At 41.6% G+C, this 27,940-nt stretch overlaps 1 protein-coding gene across 1 annotated transcript in view; it reads left to right on the top strand.

The window, feature by feature from the left end:
* The window catches only part of PCCA (propionyl-CoA carboxylase subunit alpha), a 647,351-nt gene that overhangs the window by 169,469 nt on the left and 449,942 nt on the right, over window positions 1-27,940 (top strand). The window contains exon 7 of the mRNA XM_068267993.1: window positions 19,400-19,531. Within this exon, the coding sequence (XP_068124094.1) occupies window positions 19,400-19,531 (132 nt within the window). The remainder of the gene's footprint in view (window positions 1-19,399; window positions 19,532-27,940) is intronic.

Below are 27,940 nucleotides of genomic sequence, written 5' to 3'. Positions count from 1 at the left end.
GGCCAGAGAACTACAGTCATTTCAAGCACCTTAAAGTGAATGTGAATTTAGTAAAATAAACACATAGGCCTCAATTCACTAAGCTTTATCGAGCACTTTATCGATCGTTTGCTAATTTACCTCAGGAGTAAAATCTAATTTTGAATTCACTAAGGTGTTATACATTTATTGAACATTTTATCGATAAAACATTTGATAAATCTATAACACCTTAGTGAATTCAAAATTAGATTTTACTAATGAGGTAAATTATCAAACATTCGATAAAGTGTTTGGTAAAACTTAGTGAACTGAGGCCAATATGTACATGCTAATGAATATTACTGTATATACTTAGCTCAGCATCAGTTCCTCTCAGAATCTCACAAAGATTCCTTCAAGTTCTGATAAGATCTTGGCAGACTTGTCTCTTATGCTGGGTACACATGGTAAGATTTTCCGTGTGATTTTTGCGACCCGATCGTTTTTTCCGCACAATTCTGTACTCAATTCTGCGCTCAATTCTCTTATCTTCATTCGTTTTTCTTATCTTTTCCCATTCACTGCTATGAGAAATCGAGCGCAGAAACGATTGGGAACAGTATCGGATATGGCAGATTTTATCAGTCGGATCCATCTATCGCATGGAAAATCGTGCTGTGTGTATTAAGCATTAGGCAGCTGAAAGCCTAAGCCCCATGCATACGCTCAACAGCGGTCTTTTATGCAGCATAATTGTTGAACAACTTTTGTTGTGAAACAAGTTGAAACCGCTTAAAGTATTTCGCTATTGTTCAAAAAGCTGATGAGACTGATAAGAAGTCAATCCAACAGTTGGATTGACTTCTTCGATGTCTTATCAGCTTTTTGAACAATAGCAAACTACTTCTTTTTTTTTTTTAGCTTTTTCAACTTGTTTCACAACAAAAGTTGTTCAACAATTGTGCTGCATGAGGCTGGTTTCACACCAGGACGTTGCGTTTTAGGGGACGTTAAGGTCGCATAACGTGCCCCTAACGCAACGCCTGGTGGTGTTGGAGCAGGACGCTACCAAGAGCCGCGTTACAAGCAGCTCTTGGTGCGCCTGCTCTGTCCGAGGCACTGCGGAGACCACGTGAGCGGAGCTCTCCGCATTAGGTGGTCCCGCCAGCCAATCAGCGACCGCTCCAAGAAGAAAACTCTGCAAGTGCAGTGAATATTAAGTAGCCATGTGCCTGGCTACGTAGCGGCCTCTCCCCGCCTCCTCTCCTCCCCCAAAATAAAAAAACCCACACGTACTGAGCATGTGCAAACAGTCTAACGCGGAAGTACTGCATGCAGTACGTTATCAGGACGTGCTGCGTTACAATGTAACGCAACGTGAGCACTGTGAACAGCCCATTGATTTTTCATTGCTGTGCGGTGGGGTGCGTTACAGGCAGCTCTAACGTGCGCCTGTAACGTCCCACTGTGAAACCAGCCTACCCGCTGTTGAGCGTGTGTATGGGGCTTTAGGGCCATTTACACTTTATCAGTTACTGTCAGTTATAACTGAAAGGTTTAACTGATATGCAAGATAATCCTCATGTTTCCCTATGACTCAAGTGATACTACTGGTTAACAGAGTGCTGACCTGGGATCTTTTATGGTTCATCGCTAATTTTCACTATTTTTAAAATGGAAGACGGAGAATTCCATTGATCTCTGTGCACAAACAGGACATGAGAGAGGAGAAAGAGATTCATAAGCAGACTACCTGGGAGGTTTATGTTTATTTTGACTTTTTTTATTTTTCAGTTCAGTTTGAAGTGCAAATTTTTAGTACTAAATCGAGTTGACCTGGATTACGTAGATCAATCACTGCAGGAGCTTCCATTCTTCCAATGAATTCTATTTCATACGCATTTAACAAGCTTATTATGATCAGGTATGACTAAGGCCGTTTCTAGATTTTTTTTCTGCCTGAGGCAAACCAGTGAGGATGCGCAATGCCCCCCCCCCCCCCGCCCCCCCCAATTTGGATTGATCGCATGGCACCCAACAAATTTACTCTGCTTCATTTAATAATGTTCCCACCTGATATGCTGCAGCTCAACACAATAGCACACTGGCTGGCTGTGAGTCTGTGACAATCAAACTGCTCACTGTCCATTCCTCCTCAGTCAGGACAGCAGTGTCACCTCCTCCTTTCTGCTGTGCAAGTCAAATGAAACACTGCTGCTCTCCTGCCTCACTCCTCCTCACTCATAGTCATACTTTTCATACAGCACAAAAAGCTGCTTTTCACCCAATAATGACCTTTTTCCCCTTCCTCTTCGCTACCTACTCTGACTGCATGTTAGTGTAAACACAGTAAAAACATGCTGCCCCTGTAGTATCTCCGCCTGATGCAAATGTTTTACATTGCTTCATGAGAGAACCAGCCTTGGGTATGACCCAAACTAGGTTGCAAACTTTTATGACCTAATAACAGATGGTATTTGGGATAATTCTCCATGCATGTCTGATAGTATTGGCTCGCAATATATCTCTAGCCTTCTGGGTTTAATTATCTTTTAGGCCTTGTTCACATTGCGTTCCGATCACATTAGTGTTCGCGTTGGGTGTTTTTTGAAGCAATTTTTTTTTTGCGATACCCGGCGTTTGGGCATTGCTTTTTTGTTAAAAGCGCTTAGCGCTTTTCCAGAGTGTTTTTTTTAATTTACTCCCTGACGTTAGTCTGGAAGTGAAAGCGATTTTCTTTACAATCCATTGAGGCAGAATCGCCTCAAAAATGGTACAGGCACTTCTTTGCTGAGCGGATTGGAAACAAACCGCTCGGATGTGATCTCTATTGTGGATAATCATTGCACAAGAGTTTTTAGGGCGATTTTGATCGCCTGTGCTTGAAAGGGCAAAAAAGCCCTAAGTGTGAACAAGCCCTCAAAGAAGATCAATCTGCCTTTCCATAGTCTAGGACCGATTTAGGGTGTAGCCGAAAGCAGTGCATTTTTTAAGAGTGAAACAACCAAAGTGCCCCCCCAAAAATTGCAAGCATTGGGATCACAAACAAAGTTCATGCAGATAATGTTCTAATCAGGAATGGGACCTAGGACCCTTGCTGCAGTACAAGAGTCTACGTAGCCACCGATGGGGCATAGAGAGAGCTGGGTGAACATGTTTCAGTTGATTCATGGCTTGTGTCTGAGATTGCAGCACTCCAATATGGTATTCTGCTTTGGGCATAAGACTGATCTCAGGATCAATCCAATGGTTTATTTTGAAATAAAAGATGCATTTTCTTAGTTCACATTTTTAAAGTTTGTTTTTTTGTTTGACCTAACAATTTTTGTAATTCTAAACAACCGTCATCAACCTTTATTAACAAGAGAGGTTTTCTAATAGTCCTGTACATTTTGGCAAATGCTTCATTTATTTCTGGTTTCTCATTGAACATCTAGCCATGCTGTCATCGCATCTTTTGCTCTAAAGTTATGTACAATGTTCTTAAAGAGACTCTGTAACAATTTTTTCAGCCTTAGTTCTTCTATCCTATGAGTTCCTATGCCTGATGTAATGTGCTGGGGCTTACTGCAGCTCTTCCTAATTACACTGTCTCTGTAATAAATCAATGTATCTTTCCTCTGTCCTGTTTGTGGGGCTAAGGCTTTGATTGTGTGGAATGTGCAGGGCTGCTTGTGATTGGTAGAAGCGATACACACCCTCTGCAGGCCCCTGCACACTCACACACTATGCTTAGCTGAGCCTATTAGAAGCTGGTTAGTTTGTTTGTAAACACTGCCTAAAACTGTTAATTACAAGCCAGGATTGCAGCAGAGAGTGGCAGAAACAGCACAGAGGGGCACAGGAGAAAATAAGGAATAGAATGGTATGCTTTTTAGTGTAAGAATATTAGAGTACAGATTCTCTTTAAAGTTTGAGTTGTTTTATGCTATAGTGTTAGACTCTGTGTGTCTACTTTCCCTTTACCTCATTCCCTAAATAAAGTTCAAAAAAGTAAAATTGCCTAACTATAGCTAGCCCTAGTTACTGGAAGGTCTTTAAAATGCTTTATTTCCAAAATGATCATTGCTACAAAAAAAAACATTATTCATGCTGTTACATATTTAGGTGGAGGTGATTATTGGCAGATTTCCAATTTTGAATGAAGTTTAGCATTTTTTAATGTCAGTACTCAACACTTATTTTTTCCCCACTGGTGTGTATTAAATTACAGTGCGTGAGTTACGTTGCATTTTATCGATTGTAGTTACGCTGTACTTTATTAATTCAAGATACTGTTGTACACCTGCTTTTCATTTCACTTCAGTATGTTGAATTAAACTTGAACGTAACGTTTCTGATTAAAGTTAACGATTCCAGATTTCAGCTACAGACTTTGGATCTTTTATAAGAGCATGTACTATAAGTAGGATCATAAGACCTTACATGTTGACTTTCTTTCCATAAGCCATCTGCTCCTTAATAGAGAGATTCAGCTAAAATTACTAGCTGCATAGCTTGTATAGGAGATGGAGCACAGTGCCATGAACATAGATCCTTCATCTGTCAATTGCTTTTAACGTCTAAATAAAAGAAGCAAATGAAATTAAATTGCTTGTATGCTAAGTCTGTCTAGGTTTTGTTCCTTCTTCGTTACTTAAAGCTGGGCTCTGGTGTAAAAATAAAACCCATACTATCGGCATAGGCAGCATAAGTTAGCAGGAAAATATGTCTAAAAACACTAACCACTTGTGCCATAAAATCCAGGTTTTGTTTGTTATTTATGCCCACTTTCTGGAAAACTGCAGTGGCTGTTTTCTGTCTTTGCAAAGACTGCAAGGGATTGTGTCATCTGTGGGGGAGAAGAGTCTCATAGTGTGGCTTGAAAGGTACTCAGCCTCTACCTGTGCCACTGAGCCAGTCTATCTCAGAAAGGAAAGGTGAATAGAGAAATAGTGCCGTACTAGTGACTGTATGTTGAATTTCAGAGCTGCCACAATGCTTTCCTGCTGCCTAAAGCGGTATAAAACCCTGACATAATATTCAATAAAAACAGGGTTTCCTACTTTTTATATGCCATACAGTTATCATATTTGCTTTTGTGCATAAGTATTATTCATTTAGAAATTACAAGTTTGCTAAGTACACTTTTTTGCTTTGAGAGCTGACTTTGCATTTTATTCATAACTGTATTTTTTCCATGACGGAAATAAGCAGAAATGCTTTCTGACTGACTCTTTGTTCAGGAGACTCTGCAGTGTCGGAGAAGTGTTTGTTTACATTTCTCACTTACAATTAATCACAACATTATCTCTAGTTCGGATTCGTCCAGCTTTCCCGGCATTGAGCTTTTCTGTCCTATGTTTAACCCTTTGAATGCTGTTCTAGTAAAAGAAAAAATGCTGGTAGTATATAATATGCTGTGTATAATGTTTTAGAGCAAAGAATTGCTGGGTTTCATTCTGCTTTAATGAAGTAGTCAGCCGCTGCCACATTGGATTAAAAAAGAGGGGTATCATTCTGGCTCTTTTTCACTTTGGCTTTTATAGCAGATGTCCATCTTCAAGCTTTAAACGTGGAAATATTTTAACGTTTAATTATATAAATATACACAATATAGTATGTACATATTTATTGCAACATATCACTGATTGTACCTCAGTGGTTCTCCCAATATAATGTCTCTGCTACAGTGTACAGTAAGTTGTGTGTAGAAATCAAGCCTGTTCACCTATCTGTGTGTAATGAGGTTGTGGGAGGAAGGAAGGAAAGCACAAGGAAAATGTACTAACTCTCATACAATGCCCTTGTTGGGATATACATCATGTACACTGCTGCTGGTAGAGAAACAATCACTTAGTTATCATCTTATCCATATTGGGATATTATTGGGATATTTCTTGCTTTTCCTTACCTGTGCTTTGTTATATCACATATTAGTAGTTACTGCTTAAATTGTCGCTTCAACCCTTACAGTGGATCTCTAGTTCCATTGCCTTACACCTTATTCGCCAGTATCCCTCTCCCACCCCCATTTAACGTGAGACAAAAAAATGTACATTAGCAGTGCTTTAAAATACCGCATTTCTCAGTGCAAAGTTTAGTCATTTGACTGCTCCTGCTCACAATAGAATTTTGCAAAAAATAAAATATATTTTTGCAAATTCGAGAACTTAATTCAAAAGGTGTTCTCTCATGGACTTAACTGCATTTTGCAAAAATTTGTTTTCGCATTCCCATACATTTTCATGAGAATTCTCATCTGTGCAAAAATGTATTTTCTCTTTAGCCAAAGGTGTTTGCGAATATTCTGATCTGTGGGTGGGAAGAATATACTTGGTGCCTGGCATTTTCCTGGTGCTTGCTTTTCCGGGAGCATGTTTGAGGATTTGAGGATTGACATAAACTGTAAAATGTAAAATACATGCATATAAGATGTACAATTGTTCCATCGTAAAATGCATTATAAATGGCTTTATTCCTACTCTGCAGTCATTTACAGCAGGTAATGTTAATCTTATGGCTCTAAATGTTTCTGACATGTTATGGACTAGTATATCTCCTAATGAAGGATTCTCAAAGTTTTTCCTCATTTTACAGTATTTTGAAAAGCACTCCCTAAGGGCCCTTTTCCACTAGCAATCGCTAGCGTTCACGCTGAATGCTAGCGATTGCTGAATCGCAATTAGCGGCGATTCCCCGACGTTCGCGGCCGCGATTTTGCTATGCTATGCACTGCATAGCAAAATCGCGGCAAAAGTCGCTCCGCGGCGCGATCGCGATCAAGTAAAAAACGAATCGCGGTAGTGGAAATGACCTACCGCGATTCCTATGTTAAAAAGCAAACCGTAGCGATTGTAAAATCGCTAGCGGTTTGCGTTTTTGCGATTCAGCCAGCGCAAACGCGCTGGTGGAAAAGGGCCCTAAAGGGTAGTGGCACAGTCTAATTGCCAGAATAGTATGGGGGTGAGTATGAAGCCAGCCAGCATATTTGTATAGATCCGGGCCAGGGAGTTCTTTTTGAAAAGAATAAAGGAAACTAAAAATCAGAGGAGATCCAAAATTTGTATTTGAAATTTTAATTGTTCCTCATAGTGGGACTTTAAAGAGACTCTGTAAAATGAAAAAAAAAAAAACCCTCTGGGGGATACTTACCTCGGGAGGGAGAAGCCTCAGGGTCCCAATGAGGCTTCCCCCTCTCCTGTAGCTTCAGGGAATCCAGGGCTGGCTCCCCCACCAATCATCCACTGACAAGCTTGACAAGGGATGATATATTTACCTCGCTGGGATCCAGCGCAGGCGCATTAACGGCTCTTCCTTCGGGCTAGGCAGAAATAGCAGAGCCCGATCGAATCCGCTCTACTGCGCAGGTGCAAAAGGACTCGCACCTGTGCAGTAGAGCGGATCGATCGGATTCGGCTATTTCCGCCTTAACCTGAATGAAGAGCAGCTAGTGCGCCTGCGCAGGTTCGTGGTAGGTAAATATTTACCTTACCGTGATTCGGGAGGTCCCGGCAAAGCAAGAGATTAGGCTGTGGGAAGCCTCGTTAGGATCCAGAGGCTTCCACCTTGTCTACAATTAATTTCTTGTATGATTGAATATGCATCTGGTGAACATTTTTGCATTGCCAGGTAGCCACACATAGTTTTCCTGCACATGTTCAACACTGATTGTTATAATAGGCTTGTCATGCAAACATTGCGTGTCAAGGGTAAGATGAGTGCTGATGGTTGCCTTACAGTACATTGACATTCAGTAAATTAAATACCCACATTTTGGCCCCCGGATCAGATGTTTGTCAGGTGTTTTTGTTATGACAAGCAGACACCTCTCTGGCAGTTGAGGTGTGTGTACTTCGTATTGGAAGAAAAAGAGTGGTGTGGCACTGCCCTTTTAAATATCTCATAATCTTATTGAGCACATCACTAAAAATGGTGGCAAATACACTCTGCTTTCCCTTCCACTGCTTGCTGGACGTGTGCTCCGCAAAGGAATACCTGAAGGAAGTAAATGTTGAATCTTGCATCAAAAATGAAAGATAAGCGTGCACCTTCCAGCAATACCAAACTGGTTTATTGCAAGCAAACATGTAACATTGTGGCAGTAGGATAATACAATCAACAAACGTGTACCTTGATGGTTGTGATGCAGGTTGCTTCTAATGGAGGTAGGAGTGTGGGACAAAGGTGGGCCTAGCGACGACCATTTCGCGTCCAAATGGATGCTTGGTCACGCTGCGTTCCACTGTGTGTACTTCTCCTTAAAGGGACACTTAAGTCTCTGGAAAAAAATGAGTTTTACTCACCTGGGGCTTCCAGCAGCCCCCTGCAGCTGTATTGTGCCCACGCAGACTCCATCAGATGCTCCTGGCCACACTGGCAGCCACTTCCGGTTTCGGCGACAGCCCTGGAAATAACTAATTAGAGAACAATAATCAGTGTGGCTAACCAGCTGAATTAGTCTCCCACAAACTAACATAAACAAGGAAACTCCCACAACCCTAACAATTCACCAGCAAATACTCCATTCTACCTCTATACTAAACACTCACCCTAGCCTTTAAGGGTAATTACAATTATAAAGCATTTTTGGAGGATTGTTCAGAATGGCCCCCCTTACCTTGCTTTTATTGATTTTGCTTCATAAGCTCGTTAAAACAGTGAATGACTTTCCACTCTTTATATGGAAAAAATCCCACATTCTGTACGCCAGCCAAACAAAAAAACAAAAATTAGAAATCTCTATATGGTGCACACTTATCTTTATGGTTTGGGGATGTGGTAGGAAACCGGAGTACCTGCAGGAAACCCACGCAGACACAGGGACAACATACAAACTCCATGCAAATAGTGCCCTGGCTAGGATTGGAACCAGGGACACAGCGCTGCAAGTTGATAGTGCTATCCGCTACACCACAGTGCTGCCTATATAAGCCCTACACCGTATGAGCCCTACACCAAGCTCCTACCTAGGGAAGGTATTCAGACCTGGAATGGCAATTTGTATTTGACAGATGAGTGGCTGGTTAATTTATATAGATAGAAACTACCACTAATGCAAAAAAAACCTGTAAAATTTAAAATCCATGTGTACAAGTACATTTTTTTCCCAGAGTAAAATCCACTATGAGTTACTTTTCTCTGTTCCTGTCGCTTCAAGTAGGTAGTAAAAATCTGACAAGTTGAGGACTGCTCCATCTCCTTGTGGGGGATTTTCAGTATTTCCTTTAATGTTTACAAAAACACTCCCTGGAAATGATCTACTGTATATAATAATACCAGACTGCCTACTCATTTGCACACTATCTTGGCAGTTAGACTGAGCAACTGCCAATTCAGTAAGTGCTTTTGAAAATAAAGAAATCCACAAGAATTCCCCATGAGGAGATGGAGTAGTGCAAAGGCCTGTCAGATCTGTAAGATAAGTGACAGGAACATAGGAGAAAAGTAATATATACTGTATGTTTTGGACTATAAGACTCACATTTTCTCCCCCAAAAGTGGGGGGGAAAATCACTGTGTCTAATAGTCCAAATGCAGGGAGTTCCTGACTTGTGAACGCCTGCCAATACAAACCTCCACCAGCCACAGTGTCAGGGACACCTTGTACTGTGCCCATGCAGAAGGGGACTCAAATGGGCATAGAGGAGGACACAAGGGGGACACAAAGAGGCATAAAGGAGGACAGAGGCGGACACATGGGGGACATAGGAGGACCCAAAGGGTATAGAGGAGGACACAGGAAGACACAAGAGCTACAGGGGGGTACAAAAACCTGGTGCATCCGTGGTGAAGGGGCATCTTGTAGATTATGCCCCCTTTGAACTTCATGTACAAATGGGGCATAATCTACAAGATGCCCCTTCACCACGGATGCACCAGTTTTTTTCCCCCTGGTTCTTGCCCTCTAAACCTAGGTACTTATTATGGTCAGGAGCGTCTTTTAGTCCAAAAAATACAGTAGTTCATTTTAATCTGGGAGAAATGTATTTCTTAAAAGTATGTGTACACCTCTATTTAAAATTTTACAATTTTTTTGTGATAGTGGTCATTTGAGCATTTTCAGTGGAGTTTTTATAAATGGGATAGGGCAGGTAAGTAGCACTAGCTGGTGTTCACATGTTTTTCTGAAGGAAGCTGCACAGAAATAGCAGTAGTGCCTGCACTATTTCAGTAAGTAATTAAAATCCTCTATGTACCTCCCATAATCAATGTATAGTGTGTAATGTATAGAGCTTTTTTCACACCGTAAAGGGGGGCAGTTTTTTGATCAGTGCTAATATAGTCCTGAATTTGAACATTTCCTATTTAAAATATTTAAAACTGTGTGGTGGGTTTGTGCAATCCTAAATAAATAAATAAATAAAAGCTCATGCAGCTACAGTGTGTGTGCGTGCGTGCGTGCGTGCGTGCGTGCGTGCGTGCGTGCGTGCGTGCGTGCGTGTGTGTGTGTGTGTGTGTTTGGGTGTGTGTTTGGGTGTGTGTTTGGGTGTGTGTTGGGTGTGTGTGTGTGTGTGTGTGTGTGTGTGTGTGTGTGTGTGTGTGTGCGCGCGCGCTTTTCAGTACTATGGGAAAAGCACATAGTTGATGCTATGGAGTAGAGATGAAACACTTTGCTCAATAAAAACTTAAAACATTAAGACAAACCTCCCTGAGATTATATGTGTATTTGTCATTTCCTTTGTGAGGGCCAGATACCTTCTTTTTATCAGGATATAATCAGCAGCTATATCCATTTCCAGAGCCTAATTGAATGTAATGAAGAAGGAGGCTGGGCCATTAAGGCTTTGCATTCCCAGCTCTTTGTGCTGCTGTGAGTTCTAAAAGGGCGATGTTAACATAAACCTGAGTAGGCTGTTCTCCTCTGAACATGTAGAGGCAATAACATTTGCAGATGAAAAGGTCCTTTCTCAGTTTGTAATGTTTAAGGATGTAAATTAAGCATTTTGTCTCTTGTTGCCCCGAGGTGTTATGCAGGAAAACAGAAGAAGTTAGTTCCACAGGTTCCTTTTCTTATGTAAAAAAGCAGAGCAGTGTTCAGTGCCATAAAGTAAAATAAGAGAGTGGACAACATCCAGGGAAATGGCATTTCATTTGTTTGCTTTCCACTACATCTTAGAGCTATTAAAAAGTAATTCTTACAATGCAGCCTCAGCTTCTAGTCCTGGTTGGCTGTTCTGTTTGCATGTTTTCCTCATTGATCGCAGCGCTTTACAGTCTACACTTACTCCTGGTTGTAGGAAACCCTCTGTGAAGTCTTTATCACTCATTCGTCATATTCAACATCAGAAATGAATTATTGATATTTAGATCTTTCCAGTGCAGTGCTAGCAGCATGCTTATTTGTATCTACGTTTTAAATCCCATCTACTTTAAACATAAATTGGGCCTTATGCAGCACAGTATGTTAGTGGATAGCACTTTTGCCTTGCAGAGCTGGGTCCCCGGTTCAAATCCCACCCAGGGCACCATCTGCATGGAGTTTGTATGCTCTCACCATGTCTATGTGGGTTTCCTTTGGGCGCTTCGGTTTCCTCCTACATTGCAAAAATATAGAGATAAGTTACTTGGCTTCCCTCTAAAATCTCTAGACTACTTTGGTCATTGGACTATGGTAGGGATTAGATTGTGAGCCTTTCTAAAGGAACATTTAGTGACAAGACTATACACAATTTGTAAAGTGCTGTGGAAGATGTTGGCACTATATAAATACTAAGGGGGACACTGGAAGCACGGGGGAGGGGGGGTTCGGGGGCACACAGGAGCTATAGGGGACAGAGATGGCACAGTGTTCCATCTTAAGAACAGATTCAGGTTAAGAACAAAGCTACAGTCCCTATCTCGTTTGTTAACTGGGGACTACCTGTACTTAAACACATAAAGGAAAGTAATTGGAGGTTCCAGAGGCTTCCCAATTCATTGTGGTGCCCACAGCTGCTGTGCAGGATCCCTCCGAATATATCAGACAAGGGCTTGTATAGGTTCTCCTGGCTGTGCTCCCCGCCATGTACGAGTGCGGCTCCGTTTACACGTACCCACAGTTAGAGTGCCTAGGGCCCAGTTTTATTTGTTCCTTTGTGCACCCTCTACAAGTACTCTTACCAAGGACAGCTACTATACAGCTATATCATTGATGTTATAATCATGTGGAAAAATCCTTTGAAGTCTCTGTGACACTGCTTAGGATATACAGTATCCATACATTTATATTGTTTGCGTGTGTCGTCTTCACCTCAGTGGCATATGAGGAGGATACATTTGATATCCATGAAGATCATCAGGGTAGATTAAAGGGGCACTATGGCGAAAAATTTTAAATATGGGCAAACATAAACAAATAAGAAGTACGTTTTTTTTTCCCAGAGTAAAATGAGCCATAAATTACTTTTCTCCTATGTTGCTGTCACTTAAAGTAGGTAGTAAAAATCCCACAGAAGCGACAGGTTTTGGACTAGTCCATCTCTTCATAGGGATTTATAGGGATTATAATAGGGATTCTCAGGGATTTATTTATTTTCAAAAGCACTTAGTGAATAACAGTTGCTCTGTCCAACTGACAAAAAACTGTGTAGTGAGCAGGGAAGCTGGCCAGCATCATTGTTTAAATCCTTTTTAAGGAATATCTTTAAAAAGTATAAAAGCCTTGCTGAGAATCCCCTGTGAAGAGATGGACTAGTCCAAAACCTGTCGCGTCTGTCAGATTTCTACTACCTACTGTAAGTGACAGCAACATAGGATAAAAGTAATTTATGGCTCATTTTACTCTGGAAAAAAACGTACTTATATTTGTGTATGTCTGCACATATTTTAAATTTTTAAATTTTTTGCCTTTAAAGTGGAACTAAACCTAATTTGTATGTGTGACAAAGTAGACAGTTTACATAGAAAAATACATACACTGAAGCGAAAACAAAATATGATATAATGAATTGGTTGTGTAGTACGGATTATTACTAGAACATCAGTAGCAAAGAAAATATTTTCATATTTTTATTTTCAGTTATATTGTTTCTTTTATAACATTGCATCATTCTCTAATATTCGCAGTTTACACACTACTCAGCATTCTAAATCATATTACAGAGCAGTCAGAACTTTTGAAACCCTTCTCTGCAGAGAAAAAAGAAAATACGACTGACAGTTGAGAAAACTAGCATCAGAAGACAGAGCTCTCTGCGACTTTGAAAGTCGTGGAGCTCAATGGCTCTTTTGCATAGATAACTAGAGTTTCTTAACTCTTCCTGTACTGGAAACAATATTAGACTTATGTCTCTGTTCCTAATGTTTTATTTCTTAGCTATTCTACACATACAAATCATATTTTTTTTTCTTTGCTTCAGTGTCTCTTTACAGTAAACCTGTATCCAAGTGTTCAGAAAGTGAAGCTTATTCAGAAATGAGTTATGAATTATTGGTTGTTATTGCCATGCAAGTGCCTGATCCATCTCAGTGGATCTTTCCCTACACACTTGGCCCTTCCCATACTTTATAATGCTGGTGCACAAGGCAGGGAAGACCTGCTACAAAAGCCTGGTTAGTCCTAGCTATTCCTTGGGCTGCAGAAGGATGCTTCGTGATTGGAGGGCACCATGGAACAGACCATTACAAGTACAGTTTGGAGGGCACCATGGAACAGACCATTACAAGTACGATTAGTGGTTGGGGAAGTGTATTATTTGTGGTCTGTAACTCTGCTCAAATCCGGTTGTTAGTTGCAAAACAATCTAAAAAGACAGGGGAACTCTATATGTATCAAGTTTTACACTCCATTGCACTTACAGGGAACCTAAACTGAGATGGATATGGATTTTTCCTTTGAAAATGATACCATTTTCCTGACTTGCCTGCTGATCCTGTGTCTCTAATACTTTTAGCCACAGCCCCTGAACAAGCATGCAGATCAGGTGCTCTGACTGAAATCAGACTGGATTAGCTGCATGCTTGTTTCAGGTGTGTGATCCAGCCACTACAGCCGAAGAGATCAAGCAGGACTGACAAGCAACTGGTATTGTTTAAATAGAAACATCCATATTCCTCTCAGTTTAGGTTCCCTTTAATCATTCCTTGTTCGTTCCATCAGTAAGAATCAGGAGTTGTGAATGGCATTGCATTTGCCTGTCTCCGTATGTAATAATAATAGGTCCACAATTAATTTGCGATAATTAACTTGTTGGAATTTAGTTTCACTTTATTGTTGCTGTAAATTTATGTACAAGCTTTGTGTCACTTATCAATGGGTGATGTGCCGGCTCTGGAAACAAGGTATTGTGAAATTAGGATTTGTTTCCCATCATATGATATGTTTTCTTTAAGCAGCAAAAATATATTATCTTGAAAATTGTACCACCACACAGTAATGCTAGGCTAGGGCTTCCATGGGTTAGTACCACTAAGTTTGGCCATACATGTGTCACATTTTCTGTCCTATTCAGTCACTTTAAATGTATCAGAAATCTATGGCTCCTAGTCAGAGGCACCTGTCTCGTTACAGCTGTTTTGCCCCCATGTAACCCTGGTCTCAGAAGTGCTAGCGTGTCCACGCCCACCTCCAAACAACTGTGACCCAAACCTCAGTCTATACTCTAGGCCAGCAGTAGAGAACCTTGGCTCTCCAGCTGTGATAAAACTACAAATCCCAGCATGCATTTGCCTTTATTAATCATGACTGTGGCTGCCAGACTCCTGCAATGCATTGTGGGACTTGAAGTTCCTTCACAGCTGGAGAGCCAAGGTTCACTACTGCACTTCCTTCAGCTGTTGCCAGGCAATGGACATACACACAGGACGTTATCCAAGTGGCTGGGACACTGCTAATGTTCGCCCTCGTCCCTACCACCTTGTGGTCAAAATGTATACTGCCTGACCTTACAGGAGCTGGAAGCACACCATATAAAGACAAGTAAGCTACATACCACAAAGGTACCCTATCTTGCCAGAACCACTTTTAAGTTACACCAGCTTTTACTTCTAAATATATCATTTTACAGAAAAATAGTATATACATATAGCTCATTGATTATTGAGAACATTTTCTATTCATATCTTTCAACCGCATCCTAAGCAATCAGAATTCTTAAGGTAACCATACATCTAGTGATTCTGATTCAATCGACAAAGCAATCAACTTTATTGGGGAATCGACTACAGTCTGGTTGATCGAAAGTCGATCAACTAGTGACTCACACACTACAAACTATTCCTCGGCGATTCACCTTCATTAATCGATCTGACTGATGTTGTGTCTCCGTGCTCTAAATTAAAAAATTGATTCAGAGTCGATCCAATGATACGTAAACAGTAGCCGATTCCGGTCCAATCAACCGATATCTTGCATCCTGCTTGAGCGACTAAGCTGCTTGATTCGACATATCAGCCACTTTTCATCGCTTGGACATACAGGAACATTCTTTCATTCTCTCTCAATTCAATAAAATGATTGAATCGAATGGTCGATCGTACAGCAAGCTGTATGGGCACTTTTAGGCTAATCTTTAACACTTCTAACTATGTAGTCATGTCTATCTTTTGAAATTGTATAGTTTTTGAAGCTATTTAGACCTACTCTTCAGAAACTGGATAACATTTGAGAAAAAGGGATAAGGGGAAGGGAAAGGGGGGATTTTTATTTCAATGGATTTCAATAAGGCGGGGGAACTACAGGAAGTCATTTCACTCATTTAAGCCCAGAGGACCTAAATCTTCTGTCATAGTTATAACCCAGGCTTCTTTTTGTAATGGTTTCTCTTCTCTATTGTATGTTTGTATGCACTTTAATAGAATCATTTGCATAACATGATTGAATGTTTAGTTTTTTTGAAAAAGACATCCATCCATAAAGACAGCAATAACACTTGGAAGACTGATGAAGTGATCCTGGATTACTAGCTCCCTACTAGAGAGTGAAATGTATGTGACAGCGCATTTGACCTCCAAATCTAGGGATTATTTTAAATACTGTCTTTACAGCCTCAGATAAAGTAAGGTAGGGTTAGAGCTATTGTCCAGTGGCATACCTATGGAGCCATGGGCCTAAAAGCCATTTAACACTCTATGCGTTGATATGCGTTTTTTCCGCAGAAGTGCATTGTGAAAAAGCCTTCAGTTAAAATGCGTATGGCGGAAACTGAGCCATAGGAAAACATTGGCATTCTTTTGAAAATCAGGGTTTATTTCAGTTATAACTGAGAGCAACTGATTAGGTGTAAAAAAGACCCTAGTGAATTTTACTCTGGGCCTCTGTAGTAATGTATATACAACAACCAAGTGATGCAGACTGCCAAAATCTGCTTTTGAACTTCACTAGTTACTTCTATTCAGATGACCTATTAAAGGTAGCACAACTAAAGAGCTCATGCAGTGGTTGTAGGGCCTTGGATGTTGAAGGCCCTGAAGTTGCAACCTCCGCATTCCCTATCGCTACACTACTGCTTAGGTTAATTTGATTTTGTTTTCTTGACCCCATTGTAGACATTTCCTCCCATTTCCTGTGTTGGTGACAACCATGAGTAAGACAAGTAGTGATTGAAGTAGTGATGTAGCCCTCAACTTCACAGTTCTAGTTCTTCTCATGCCATCATTAAAAATTAAAGTTCAAGTGTTTGTGGAATGAGACCCAGGCCTGATTTGTAAGTCATAACTGCCCCTTCCTGTCTCACTCAGGGCCCTTTCACACCAGAGGGATTTTTCGGCGTTTTAACGCCACGGCCGAAGTTGGCGTTTTGCTAGGTAAAAGAAAGTCCATAGACTTTCATTTTACCTTTCACATCTAACTCAGCGTTTTGAAACGTTGCGTTTCAACGCTCCCAGGAGCTTTTTCAGGGCTGTTTACAGCCGAAGTTGGCGGTTGGCGTTTCAATGATAGTCAATGGAAAACGCCAACTTCAGCGTTTTCAAAGCGTTTTACAGCTATCTTGTTCACTTATTTTTATAGAAGAAAAAAAAAAGGATGTTTTCATATGGGCTGTTAAACTCTTTCAAAACGCTTTGAAAACGCTTTGAAAACGCTATGTATTGGCGTTAAGCAAAAGGCTGACTTTCAGCCTTTTCTACCGCAGCCTCTAGTGTGAAAGAACCCTAAGAAGTGACAAATTATTTTACCAGCTATGAGTAGACTGGTGCCCACTAATCCTATAATGAATATCACATTACAAGAAATGGGGAAAGTTACCCGTTGGGAGCAGCTTAGTAAGGTTAAAGAAGGGTTGGCACAATTTTCAACCCAAGGCGGAGTTGCACTCCATAAAAAGATAACTTTTGGCTTGAGTTCCAACTTTCCCTTTTTGTACTGGTTTCCTTCTAATTACCTACTCCAGTAGGTTGTGTCTGTATTGTACTTAACAATTGGTCGAGCTTGCATTTTGGATTGATCTTTGGTAGCAGAGACTTGGCAAATATTTCCTCCTCCTTGTGTGTCCTACCTGGTCATGCACTTCCATTACTGTGCACTCATGCTATGCATCTGAGTGAACCTAACTTGCCTAATCTTCATGCTTCCATCCAGTGACTGACTAAGCATTACCTTGTACTCCTACTGTGCTGTGTGATCTGGTTTTTCTTGTATTCCTGTATTGTCATATTGCTGTATGGCGCTTTATAAATACAATAAATACATAAATAATAAATATAATGGTGGAGGGATTGCATTGTGGTGACAGTTATTGATTGCTGTGCAATGGTAGGAATGGGGTTTTTCTTAAAACAACAGAGGCGCCGAGCTCGCTGATATAATACAGATACTGTGACTCCTACTGTATTTTGCCTGAGGAAGCGGTATGTATGGCCCGTGAAACGCGTTGCATTGTTTTTTGGAGTTCCGAATAAATTGTTGACTGTCTGAATCGCAGTCCTTGCCTGTGTCTGTTTGGAGGGGGTAAGACCACAGCTGCCTCCTCTGTTTAACCAGTTGTTTTTTTAAGTTCATTTAATTACCTTTTATTCTTTTGGCGCCTCTGTATCTTGTACACTACATTGAGTCCACCCTGGGTGGAGGGTTGTTACCCTATTTTCCTGTCTACAGAGAGCGACTTTTTATTCCTGAGTGGGGTCAGGATTGTTCTCCCCACCTGCCTATACAGTGGTTGCCTATTGGTAACCCTGGTTTGTAAGTATAATTTTAACTTCTCATTTATTTTGTTGTCCCCAAGACGAATTACACTATTGGGGCTCTTGGTGTCCCTCTGCTTTATTTTCTTAAAACAAATCCAACTTCTTGTCCTTTATTGGTGCAATACTCACACTATTTGTGCTGGGTTGATATCTAAATCTCCAGTTGTATCATTAGTAGGTGGGAATAACTGTTGCTGTGGCTGGATAGTGTACTGGTTAAGGGCTCTGCCTCTGACACAGGAGATCTGGTTTTTGAATCTCTGCTCTTCCTGCTCAGTAAGCCAGCACCTATTTAGTAAGGAGTCCTTGGGCTAGACTCCCTAACACTGCTACTGCCTAATGAGCATGCCCTAGTGGCTGCAGCTCAAGTGCTTTGAGTCTGCCATAAAAGTGCAATATAACTGTCTTGTCTATCTTGTCTTGGCCATCAGAATGCTTTTTTACACCATGCATTTAAAGGTTTAACTACTTAGACATTTGTTAAACAGTTGCACATGCATATTATATTATTATTATATATAGTCGTCACTTAACTGTCCCTTAGAGGGGCTCACAATTTAATCCTTACCACATTCATGTGTCCATCACAGTCCAGGGCCAATTTTAGGTGAAAGGCAATTAACTTATCTATATTTTTGGAGGGATGTGGGAGGAAACCTGAGTGCCCAGAGGAAACCCAAGCAGACAAGTGTAAATCATACAAACTCCGTGCAGATAATGCTCTAGTTGGGATTCAAACTGGGGATCCAGCGCTGCAAGGCAAGAGTTCTATCCATTATTCCCATATCTATCTATCTATCTATCTATTTTAATGTATTGAATTCTTTTTCCCCCTCTAATTCTCCAGATGTCTGTATTTGCTAGCTACTCCAGCGCAAAATGCGAAATAATAGACCTCTGAATGGCACACGTGATCTTCCTTTCCATTATGTATTTCATCCTTGACTGACAGATGTTTATGTAATGTGGGAAATGTTATAAGTTAATGGTTGATGTAATCTTCATCTTCTGTTGCTGCACATGTAAGAGTCTTTATAACTCTTTGTCAGTTGTGTCTTGTATTGTTTAGCTGATGCATTATAGGATCAGGTTTTTTTTTTTCTAAGGTGTTTCCATGCTAATGAAACAGGAAAACCAGGTCCTCTGCAGACAGTATTTACAGGTCACCTCTACACAAAATGCTAATTTAATGAATGAGCAACTTGGACTAGTGCTGAACACTTTTACTGCTCCTTATTTCTTTAATAACATTAAGCTCCATGTGCTTTATTTTAGGATTCCTCTGATGTGTGAAACCACAGCTAACACCTAATACGTTTTTGTAATAAACGTAAAACTGTCATTGTCTCCACAGGCGGCAGAAAACGTCACCTTCATTGGACCTGACACACATGCTATTCAAGCTATGGGAGACAAAATTGAAAGCAAGCTATTAGCTAAGAATGCAAAGGTTAACACCATCCCTGGCTTTGATGGAGTGGTCAAGGTGAGAGATTGTATTGGTGTTATCTGGACAAATCTAGTGAACCAGTCTCCAAGATTAGTTTACTGTACAGAGTCTGCCAGTGGAGTATGTTATGATGTGTGTCACCATGATTTCTGATTTGTAAATATTGAAATGGTTTTCATGGACATGTCAGTTATATTTTAAAATGCAAGGAACTGATTTCTATTGACCCCCTGAATGACTCATTCTAGCATGAAATCCCTTGTACCCTACTGGTGGGGAGGTAGGCAAATTAGTATAGATTGTTTAAAAAAAGAAAATATGTGACATGTTGCATTTAAAACAAAAATTCCATATCGACTTGAATATAATTCAGTTCAAGCAAAGCACCTTCATTTTTACCTGAGAGAAAGGAGACCTGGTGTCCAACAGTGCAGAGTGTACTGCAGAGCTTTTTTCCTTATCTCCTGGGGTCCCTGTGGGCAACCGCTTGTTCCTATTAATATGAAGAGTATACACAGCATAGTATTCAGGATATTATTATATAATTAACTCCCCTCTGTTCCCAGCAGGGGCGCAGCTAGAAATCATGGGCCCCATAGCAAAATGTTGATGGGGCCCCCTCCTTCCAATGTAAGGTATCCTTTTTTGGGGGAGGGAAGGATGAGTTGTTGAACATTACAAAGTGGTTAAAATAAACCTGAGGCGCAAAAAAAAAAAAAAACAGTTATAGATGCCAACTAATTATTTAGGTAATAAGAACTTTTTTTGTGGCTGACCTGCCCACTGGGCTGTAGCCCCATTCTGTCCTCTTCGTGCACCCTCCGCACTGCTGTATTTAGCAGCTTCCAGGAGCATACTGTACATGCACAGTTACAGTTGTTTCTGCGCTGAGCATGCACAGGATGCTCTCGGCTGTATGTGTGGGTGGTGATAGTGGTGTGTGTGTGTGTGTGTGTGTGTGTGTGTGTGTGTGTGTGTGTGTGTGTGTGTATGATACGTTGTAAGAAATGAAAATTGCCCCTGGAGATGTCCTGTGCCTGCATCGGGACAAACAGATCCGTTTCCCCACAGCAAACAAGTTTGGTCTCCGGTTACTGGCCTGTCGGTGCACCACTGCTCCTGCGTGGCCCTGGCCATTCGCGTCCTCGATCACACTCCCATCGCTGTCGTGCACAATACGAGATGGGATGGCAACAAGCGCATAAACGAAGACGCAATAGTCCAGGGCCCGCAGTCTGTCCAGTCGCCAGAAACTAAAATGGCTCGCTGCAGAGGACCGGAGGATTGGTTTTTTTCTGTGCAGGCACAGCACATTTGCAGGGGTTGGTAGAAGCCCCAGATAAGTTAAACTTTTTTTTCCTTTACAACAGTTAAGGTTCCCTTTAAAGAACAAGTGACACCCATGCTAACCTAGAAATAAAAAACACATATATAAGTAGATAAATACTACTTCTACTTACATAACAGATGTATTGTGCTATCCATGTAATGATTCCTTTGAATTTTACAAAGAAAAAGCAGAAAATCTTATTTTAGGCAGTGGCCATCTTGACAAGCTAATGCTGACATCATATCGTCCCTTGACTCTTGTTTCCCCCCCCCCCCTTCCTTCTCTTGCTCATTGTGTATTCATTAGCTGCCCTCCTCCCAGAGTCTTTTTTTTAATTTACCCATCCAATCATTGAGTCACCTCAGTCTTGCTTGTAAACACAAGTGATCAGTTAGGCAGGGAAATAAATGGAAGAGGAGGAATATATTATAGATAAAAAGAACTCCCAGCATTCAACTTTTTGGCACTGTTTGGCACTAGTGCAAGTGCTCCTAAAGTATGTGATAACTCCAAACCACAACAGCAGAAAAAGTTTTGAATGCAGGATTAGCATCTTTATCATTTTAATACACGTAGACTAGTTGCTGTTGAAATTTGATTTTTATGGTGACAATACCGCTTTAAGGAAGAAAGGTCACTGTGGGTGCTGCTGTGGGAGGGAGAAGATCACTGTCTGTGCTAGTAAATGCTGCTAAAGGGAGGGAGGAGTCACTAGATTGTGGCAAGGGGCTGTGGCTGACACTCTGGGAGGGAAAAGGTCACTGTGGGAGCTACGGGGGAGGGGGGGGAGATCACTGGGGAAGGGAGAGCAGGTCACTGATGCTAGTGAGGGGAGGAAGAAGGGTCTGTGGTGCTAATTGGGTGAGGAAGTCACAGGTGGCAGGGGGGAGAGAATGACACTGATGCTGGGAGGTGGATAGAGAGAAGGGCACTGGAGCTGGGGGGGAGGGGGTAGGGAGAAGGGCACTGGTGCTGGGGGGGATAGGGGGAAGGTCACTGGGTCTGGGGGTAGAGAAGAGCACTGATTTGAGAGGGGGGGGGGGGGGTAGGGAGAATGTCACTGGAGGTGGTTGGGTAGGGAGAAGGGCATTTTTTTTTTGGGGGGGGGAGAAGGATAAAGGTCACTGGTGCAGTGGGGGAGCAGGAGGTAGATAGGTGCATACTTACTGGCTACAGGCTTCCATCCTGACAGCCAGCATTCTCCTGGATATCAGTTGCAGCTGCCTTTATCTCTACTGTTCCAGGTGGGGAGCGGGGTTTTCTCTTGACAGGGAACAGAGCTTTTTCGAGGCGGGGCTTCCATCTGCCACAGGCTCCTTAGTGACACTAATATGTTCCTCCAAGTAAGGTTTGACACTTCATTCTGCAGGCGGCGGTGCGTACACTAGCCAATCACTCTCTCTTCAGTGTTCCGTGTGGGGGCATGGCTTCTGCTATCAGGGAGCAGGGCTTATACCAGCTGGCCACCTTCTCCTTGGTGTCTCATGTATGTGGGGTGTCTGCTGTCCATAGCTGGAGCTTATGGAGCAGCCTCTCCTCCGTGTCCCAGACGTTCCTCCCGGCAGAGGTGGGACCACAAAGTGCGAGGTGCAGCTGGAGGCCAAGCAACCACAAAGTGCACTGTTGGGGGACGGAGCCAAAATTTGAGGGGTCGGAGCCACAAATGCCAGGAAGGGAGGAGTGCACATCCAGTGCTTCTCCTTTCTGTTCCAGACAGGCTGGAACTATAAACAGATTGTTGGCAAATATCAATGCGCAAAGAGGGGGCAGGTGTAAAATCGTTCTCATTCACCTACCCGCCTCTCTGCAATAACTAGGGGGCCCGAGGGGGTTGCTGCCAGCAATACATATAAAAACAAAACAACAAATAGCAGAAAAAGGCAACCAGGATCCAATGCCCCCCTTTGAGCTAGGAGCCCCATAGCAGGTGCTATGACTGCTATGGTGATCCCTACACCACTGGTTCCTCGTTACTGGACTCCTCTCCTTAATCCTTGCCTCCTGATTTTTTTTATTTTTTATTTATTTATTTTTATGTCTCTTCTGGGTCTCGGTCACAGTTTCTTCTAGGTCCCCACTCTGCCACCAAAACATTTATATTTGCGCTGGTCCCAATCTTTTCTCCTTATTGGCAATGAAGTTTTGGGGCAGAGCAAGGGTGGAGGCTTCCGCCCCAGAGTGGGGACCCAAAAGACTTGCTGGAAAACTATGTGGCTGGGAGCTAGAACAGAAGACTCTTGGGAAGTGGTAGTGACTGAAGAAAGGAGCCCAATGACTGGGAACACAGGAAAGGTAATTATAACAACGTCTCTTCTGAATGACTTATTGCATTTACTGTGCCTATAGGCAAGAGTAACAAGGGGGCTTCCTAGAGGGACTGGCTGTGGGGAAGGAGGGGGGAGAGGGACAGATACTCTACATTGACCTGAACATGAACTTAGAGACATTAGTGTCAATTCATAAAGGCTGTTACCGCATGAAAAACTGAAATTACCGAGCAGTGAGGAAAATTACCGACTTCGCTGTAGTTACCTCCAACACATGTCAGTAAATTCTCAGCAAATGTCAATTCATAAAGCCTTCAACAAGCGGTAAGCCTGACGATAGTTACCGACACCTCTGGTGAGGTCTTAACAATGCAAAGTGCAGGGAGCCGAAGTCTCTGGGAATCGTCTGTGCAGGGAGCCGAAGTCTGTGTGAGTCATCTGTGCAGGGAGCCGAAGTCTGTGTGAGTCATCTGTGCAGGGAGCCGAAGTCTGTGTGAGTCATCTGTGCAGGGAGCCGAAGTCTGTGTGAGTCATCTGTGCAGGGAGCCGAAGTCTGTGTGAGTCATCTGTGCAGGGAGCCAAAGTCTGTGTGAGTCATCTGTGCAGGGAGCCAAAGTCTGTGTGAGTCATCTGTGCAGGGAGCTGAAGTCTGTGTGAGTCATCTGTGCAGGGAGCCGAAGTCTGTGTGAGTCATCAGGGAGCCGAAGTCTCTGCAAGTCTGTGCAGGGAACCATAATCACAGCTTGTAACAAAAGAGAGATCTCGCCACACTTCTGCTGTACCGCTCAATGGGCTGCGGTAATTTACCGAACTTCAAAGGCAGTTGTGAAAATCTTTATGAATTAGCACACAAAAGTCTAAAATACCGAATGCGGTATTTTCCCTCCCAGATTTTTTTCACCGCAAAGCCTATTATGAATTTAGACCATTATATAATTTGGGCTAAAACTCTAGGTTTAATTTGAACTACAGATATATACAGTATGTAGCTATATTAATAAAGTGAAACTTCGGTAACAATAAGGTAAATTATGAAATCAATTATTCGGTGTTTGTAAAGTACCACTATTCTATTTGCATTTACTTAGTTCTTGACATGCTGCAGGTTTTGTTTTCCTTTATCCTTTGGTATTTAAAGGGAACCTAAACTGAGAAGGATATGGATTTTTCCTTTTAAAATAATACCAGTTGCCTGACTCTCCTGCTGATCTTGTGTCTCTAATACTTTTAGCCACAGCCCCCAACAAGCATGCAGATCAGGTGCTCTGATTGAAATCAGACTGGATTAGCTGCATGCTTGTTTCAGGTGTGTGATTCAGCCTCTTCTGCAGTCAGAGATCAGCAGGATTGCCAGGCAACTGGTATTGTTTAAAAGGAAACATCCATATCCCTCTCAGTTAAGATTCCCTTTAATGCAGTCTGGGCAAGGTCTGATGTACATCCTAAAAAGCCTATAGGCACAATAGGTGGGATGCTTTAAACTCTGCTCCTGGACCGATGCCACACCTTTTCTTATGCCCTCTTTTGCAGATAAACTTGCAGAAAAAAATGCTTAAAGTAAGTGGATTTGGTAATAGTTCTTTATTATTTATTATTATAAAGATTTATATAGCTCCATCAACTTCCATGGCATTGTGCTGACTAACAAACAAAAAGCCATTGCATGTGCACAGGGGTATGTGATTATGCACAATCCAGTGTGCTTTCCTATTAAAAAAAAATAGAATTTGGAGCTGATAGAGCAAGCAAACAGCAGGTTGGCAGGGCCATTTACATCTGCCTCTTTAATGCCAGCTACCTCTGGGCACATGCTTAATATGCCTATTGACAACAACGGTTCAAAGTTTGGTAGTGTCGCTACTCAGTAATTTAGAACAAGAAATGGGAGTTTCTTTATGCTGGTTACTTAAAGAGGAGCTGTCAGCCATACTATGCCAGATAAAAAAAGGACATATATAAGTAGATAAATGCTAGCTCTACTTACATAACATGTGTATTGCATGGTCCAAGTGTTGATTTCAGTGAACTTTAGAAAATAAAAAAGGGTAAATGGAGAGATTTCTGTTCGCTGGCAGGGGCCATCTTTACTCCCTCCAGCTGAAGCCAATGGTGAGGTAATTTCCTCCTTTACTCCGCACAGCAATAGCAAGCATTATATCAGGGCGCCCCCACATCCATGAGAACCCCTAAGGAAATGCAGGGAATCCCTAAGGAAATGGTAGCAGGGACGGGGGTCCCCATGGATGTGATGCGATGCGGTGGTGGTAGCCACCGCCCTCATGAATCGGAGGAGATTCCTGCCGGGCTGGAGTGTGGGGAGGGGGCAGACGCGGACAGTCATGGGAGGCAGCCAATGAGAGGAAAAGGAGTGAGAGTGACACAGGCTGCAGCCAATCAGGCTGAACTAGCTGTGCCTGTGCAGAACCCCCCCCCCCCCCCCCCCAAGCCTGCACTGCAACTTCTCTTTTGTGGCTGATTACTGGCTGCGTACTACGGAGCTGGGGACATGAGGATTAATCTCTGCAATAAAAAAGTAAGATTGAGATTGAAGTTATGCATTGCCTTTTTAGCATTCCTTTTATATGATCAACAGATAGAAATAGAGAATTGATTTTGTTTTTATGCCTAACAGTTACTCTTTAGCCCAAAACACCATTGTATTTGTCAATGAAGGCTTGGGCAGTTAAGCGCACCTCACATGCTGTTGATACACACAACATGTCATGTCATATGAGTAATATAGTATTATAATCATACGAAATGCCTACTGTGTCCAAATATAATAAGAACATAACATTTGGCTGGTTTCTCAGTGCACACAGGAAGGTGCAAACATAAACCAGGCAAGATCTACAGCTTCATAATGAAAAATAGCAAGGGTAGCCTGCAGGTCTGAACTATTAGGAGAGAAGAGCTCCACAGGGCTGAGAGAGCAATGGCACTCTGGATCTAATGGCCCCCAGGAGCCCAAACTTTTTCAACAAGTGGACCTGCAGAAAGAAGGGCAATATAGAAATGATTTCCCCCCACCCTACTGAACAGGCGGCTTTAGCGTGGGGATTTCAAATCGTTCCCTACACAAATAAAGGGAAAGAACAGGTCCCTCCTGGGGGAATTGGCCTGGCACTACTGGCAAACTACGGGCAGTGCTGATGTTATATTTACAAAAGAAAAACACTTGAAAAACCTAATATGTCCTAAAGCCTTAAGCAACTTATGGTAATGGTTTATTCAATCCAAAAGCATCACACCCATATACATGCCCCCATAGCTTGGACGCATTAATTAACGTTTCAGTTATGACATGGAATGTGGCGTGGGAGTTTTACATTCTCTGCCTGAAGGTGGCCACACACCATACAATTTTTTTTAAATATCTGTTCAATTTAAGAATTGCAATCAATTTTTCTGACTGATTGTAACATTTCAAAAATATGACTAATGTACCACACACCTATGTTCAATTTTTCCCCCAAGTATGATAAAAATGATTGGGAACTCTGAGAAAATTGCTAGGGTGTGTATATTAATAAATTGGCAATCTACCACACACCATACAATCTTTAGAAGGATTGAAGAAAAATATCTGGCATTCCGGATCGATACAAATTGAAGAAAACGGGAAATCCGATCGGATTTTTCAGCAGAATGAAAAAAAAAGCTTTCGACTTTTTCGGTAGATCCGATCGTTTTTATCGAATTGCCGTAAAATCGGATCATTTTATTGTATCGTGTGTGGCCACCTTTAGCATGTCTGCCCAAGTGTGACGTATAAGGTAAGACCATAATGATGGAATCCTAAGTTACTACCGCTACTACTTGTACATATTGAGGAGTAAAAGGCATATGTAGAGTAGCTACACTTATGGGTCCAGCATAATCAAACATTTATGATATAGAAAGAACAGAGATAACCTAGTAACAAAATAATGAGCATGAGATTGTTTTCCTCAGCAATGTACCCTTACCCTCCGCAGACACTTTGTCATATTTAATGCAGGTTTGCGTTAAATTAATGAGTAAATATAGTAATGAGTAAATTATCAAATGTTATGTATTGTTATGTCCAGAATCCCCAAATTGCTAGGGGAATGCATATAAAGATTAGAAAATGGATAGCTATCATTTATTCATCAATTAAAAGGAAGAGTGGCACACTTACAATCATAAAGTATACCCCCATACCCCCTATAGTGATGAGTCACTGTGCAAAATTCACAGTTAAAAAACATCAAGTAGAATAATTCTAAGGCCTCGGAATGCTCACTAATAATGCATTATCCATGCTTTAATTCTAACATTAGCATATTTGTTACCCAAGGCCAAAGAAAATCTTGAAGCCCCATGCTGACTATGGTATAAACTGTCAGTCTCCTTTAAATAAGCTGCTGCGTGTATGCTGGATACCTGGCAATACCAATGTATTTTTTTCAGACCATACAAATTAAAGAAACTTGCTATTTTTCAACATACCTTGTAAAAAAGTAAAATCTTCCATATTTTATATGGCCCCCATTACATAACATCTTGTGCCCAGGTTCTCATCTCCATCCCTGAGAACCTGTTCAGTTTTACACTGGTCTGCAACGATTTTACAAAAATGGATGACACCTGCATTGCTCTTTGTTGCAGCAGTGATCCCATTCAACTAGATTAATGGAGACAATTCTGCGTTACTTACAAAAATGCATGCAGCAGTAGTACAGTACTTTTGTTAGAACTCAGTGCTGCTTTTTCTGATGTCCTTGCTCAAAATCGGTTCTGCAATGCAAGAGTGTTTAAATCCTTAGTGTACATACACAGAGACCACCGTTATGTGCAGTGTTCAACCGCACAACCACCCAGCAA

This window comes from Hyperolius riggenbachi, chromosome 2 (genome assembly GCF_040937935.1).
Source record: "Hyperolius riggenbachi isolate aHypRig1 chromosome 2, aHypRig1.pri, whole genome shotgun sequence".
Taxonomy (NCBI): domain Eukaryota; kingdom Metazoa; phylum Chordata; class Amphibia; order Anura; family Hyperoliidae; genus Hyperolius; species Hyperolius riggenbachi.
The sequence above is the reverse complement of the archived record's forward strand: the minus strand, read 5'-3'. Positions and strand labels throughout refer to the sequence as shown.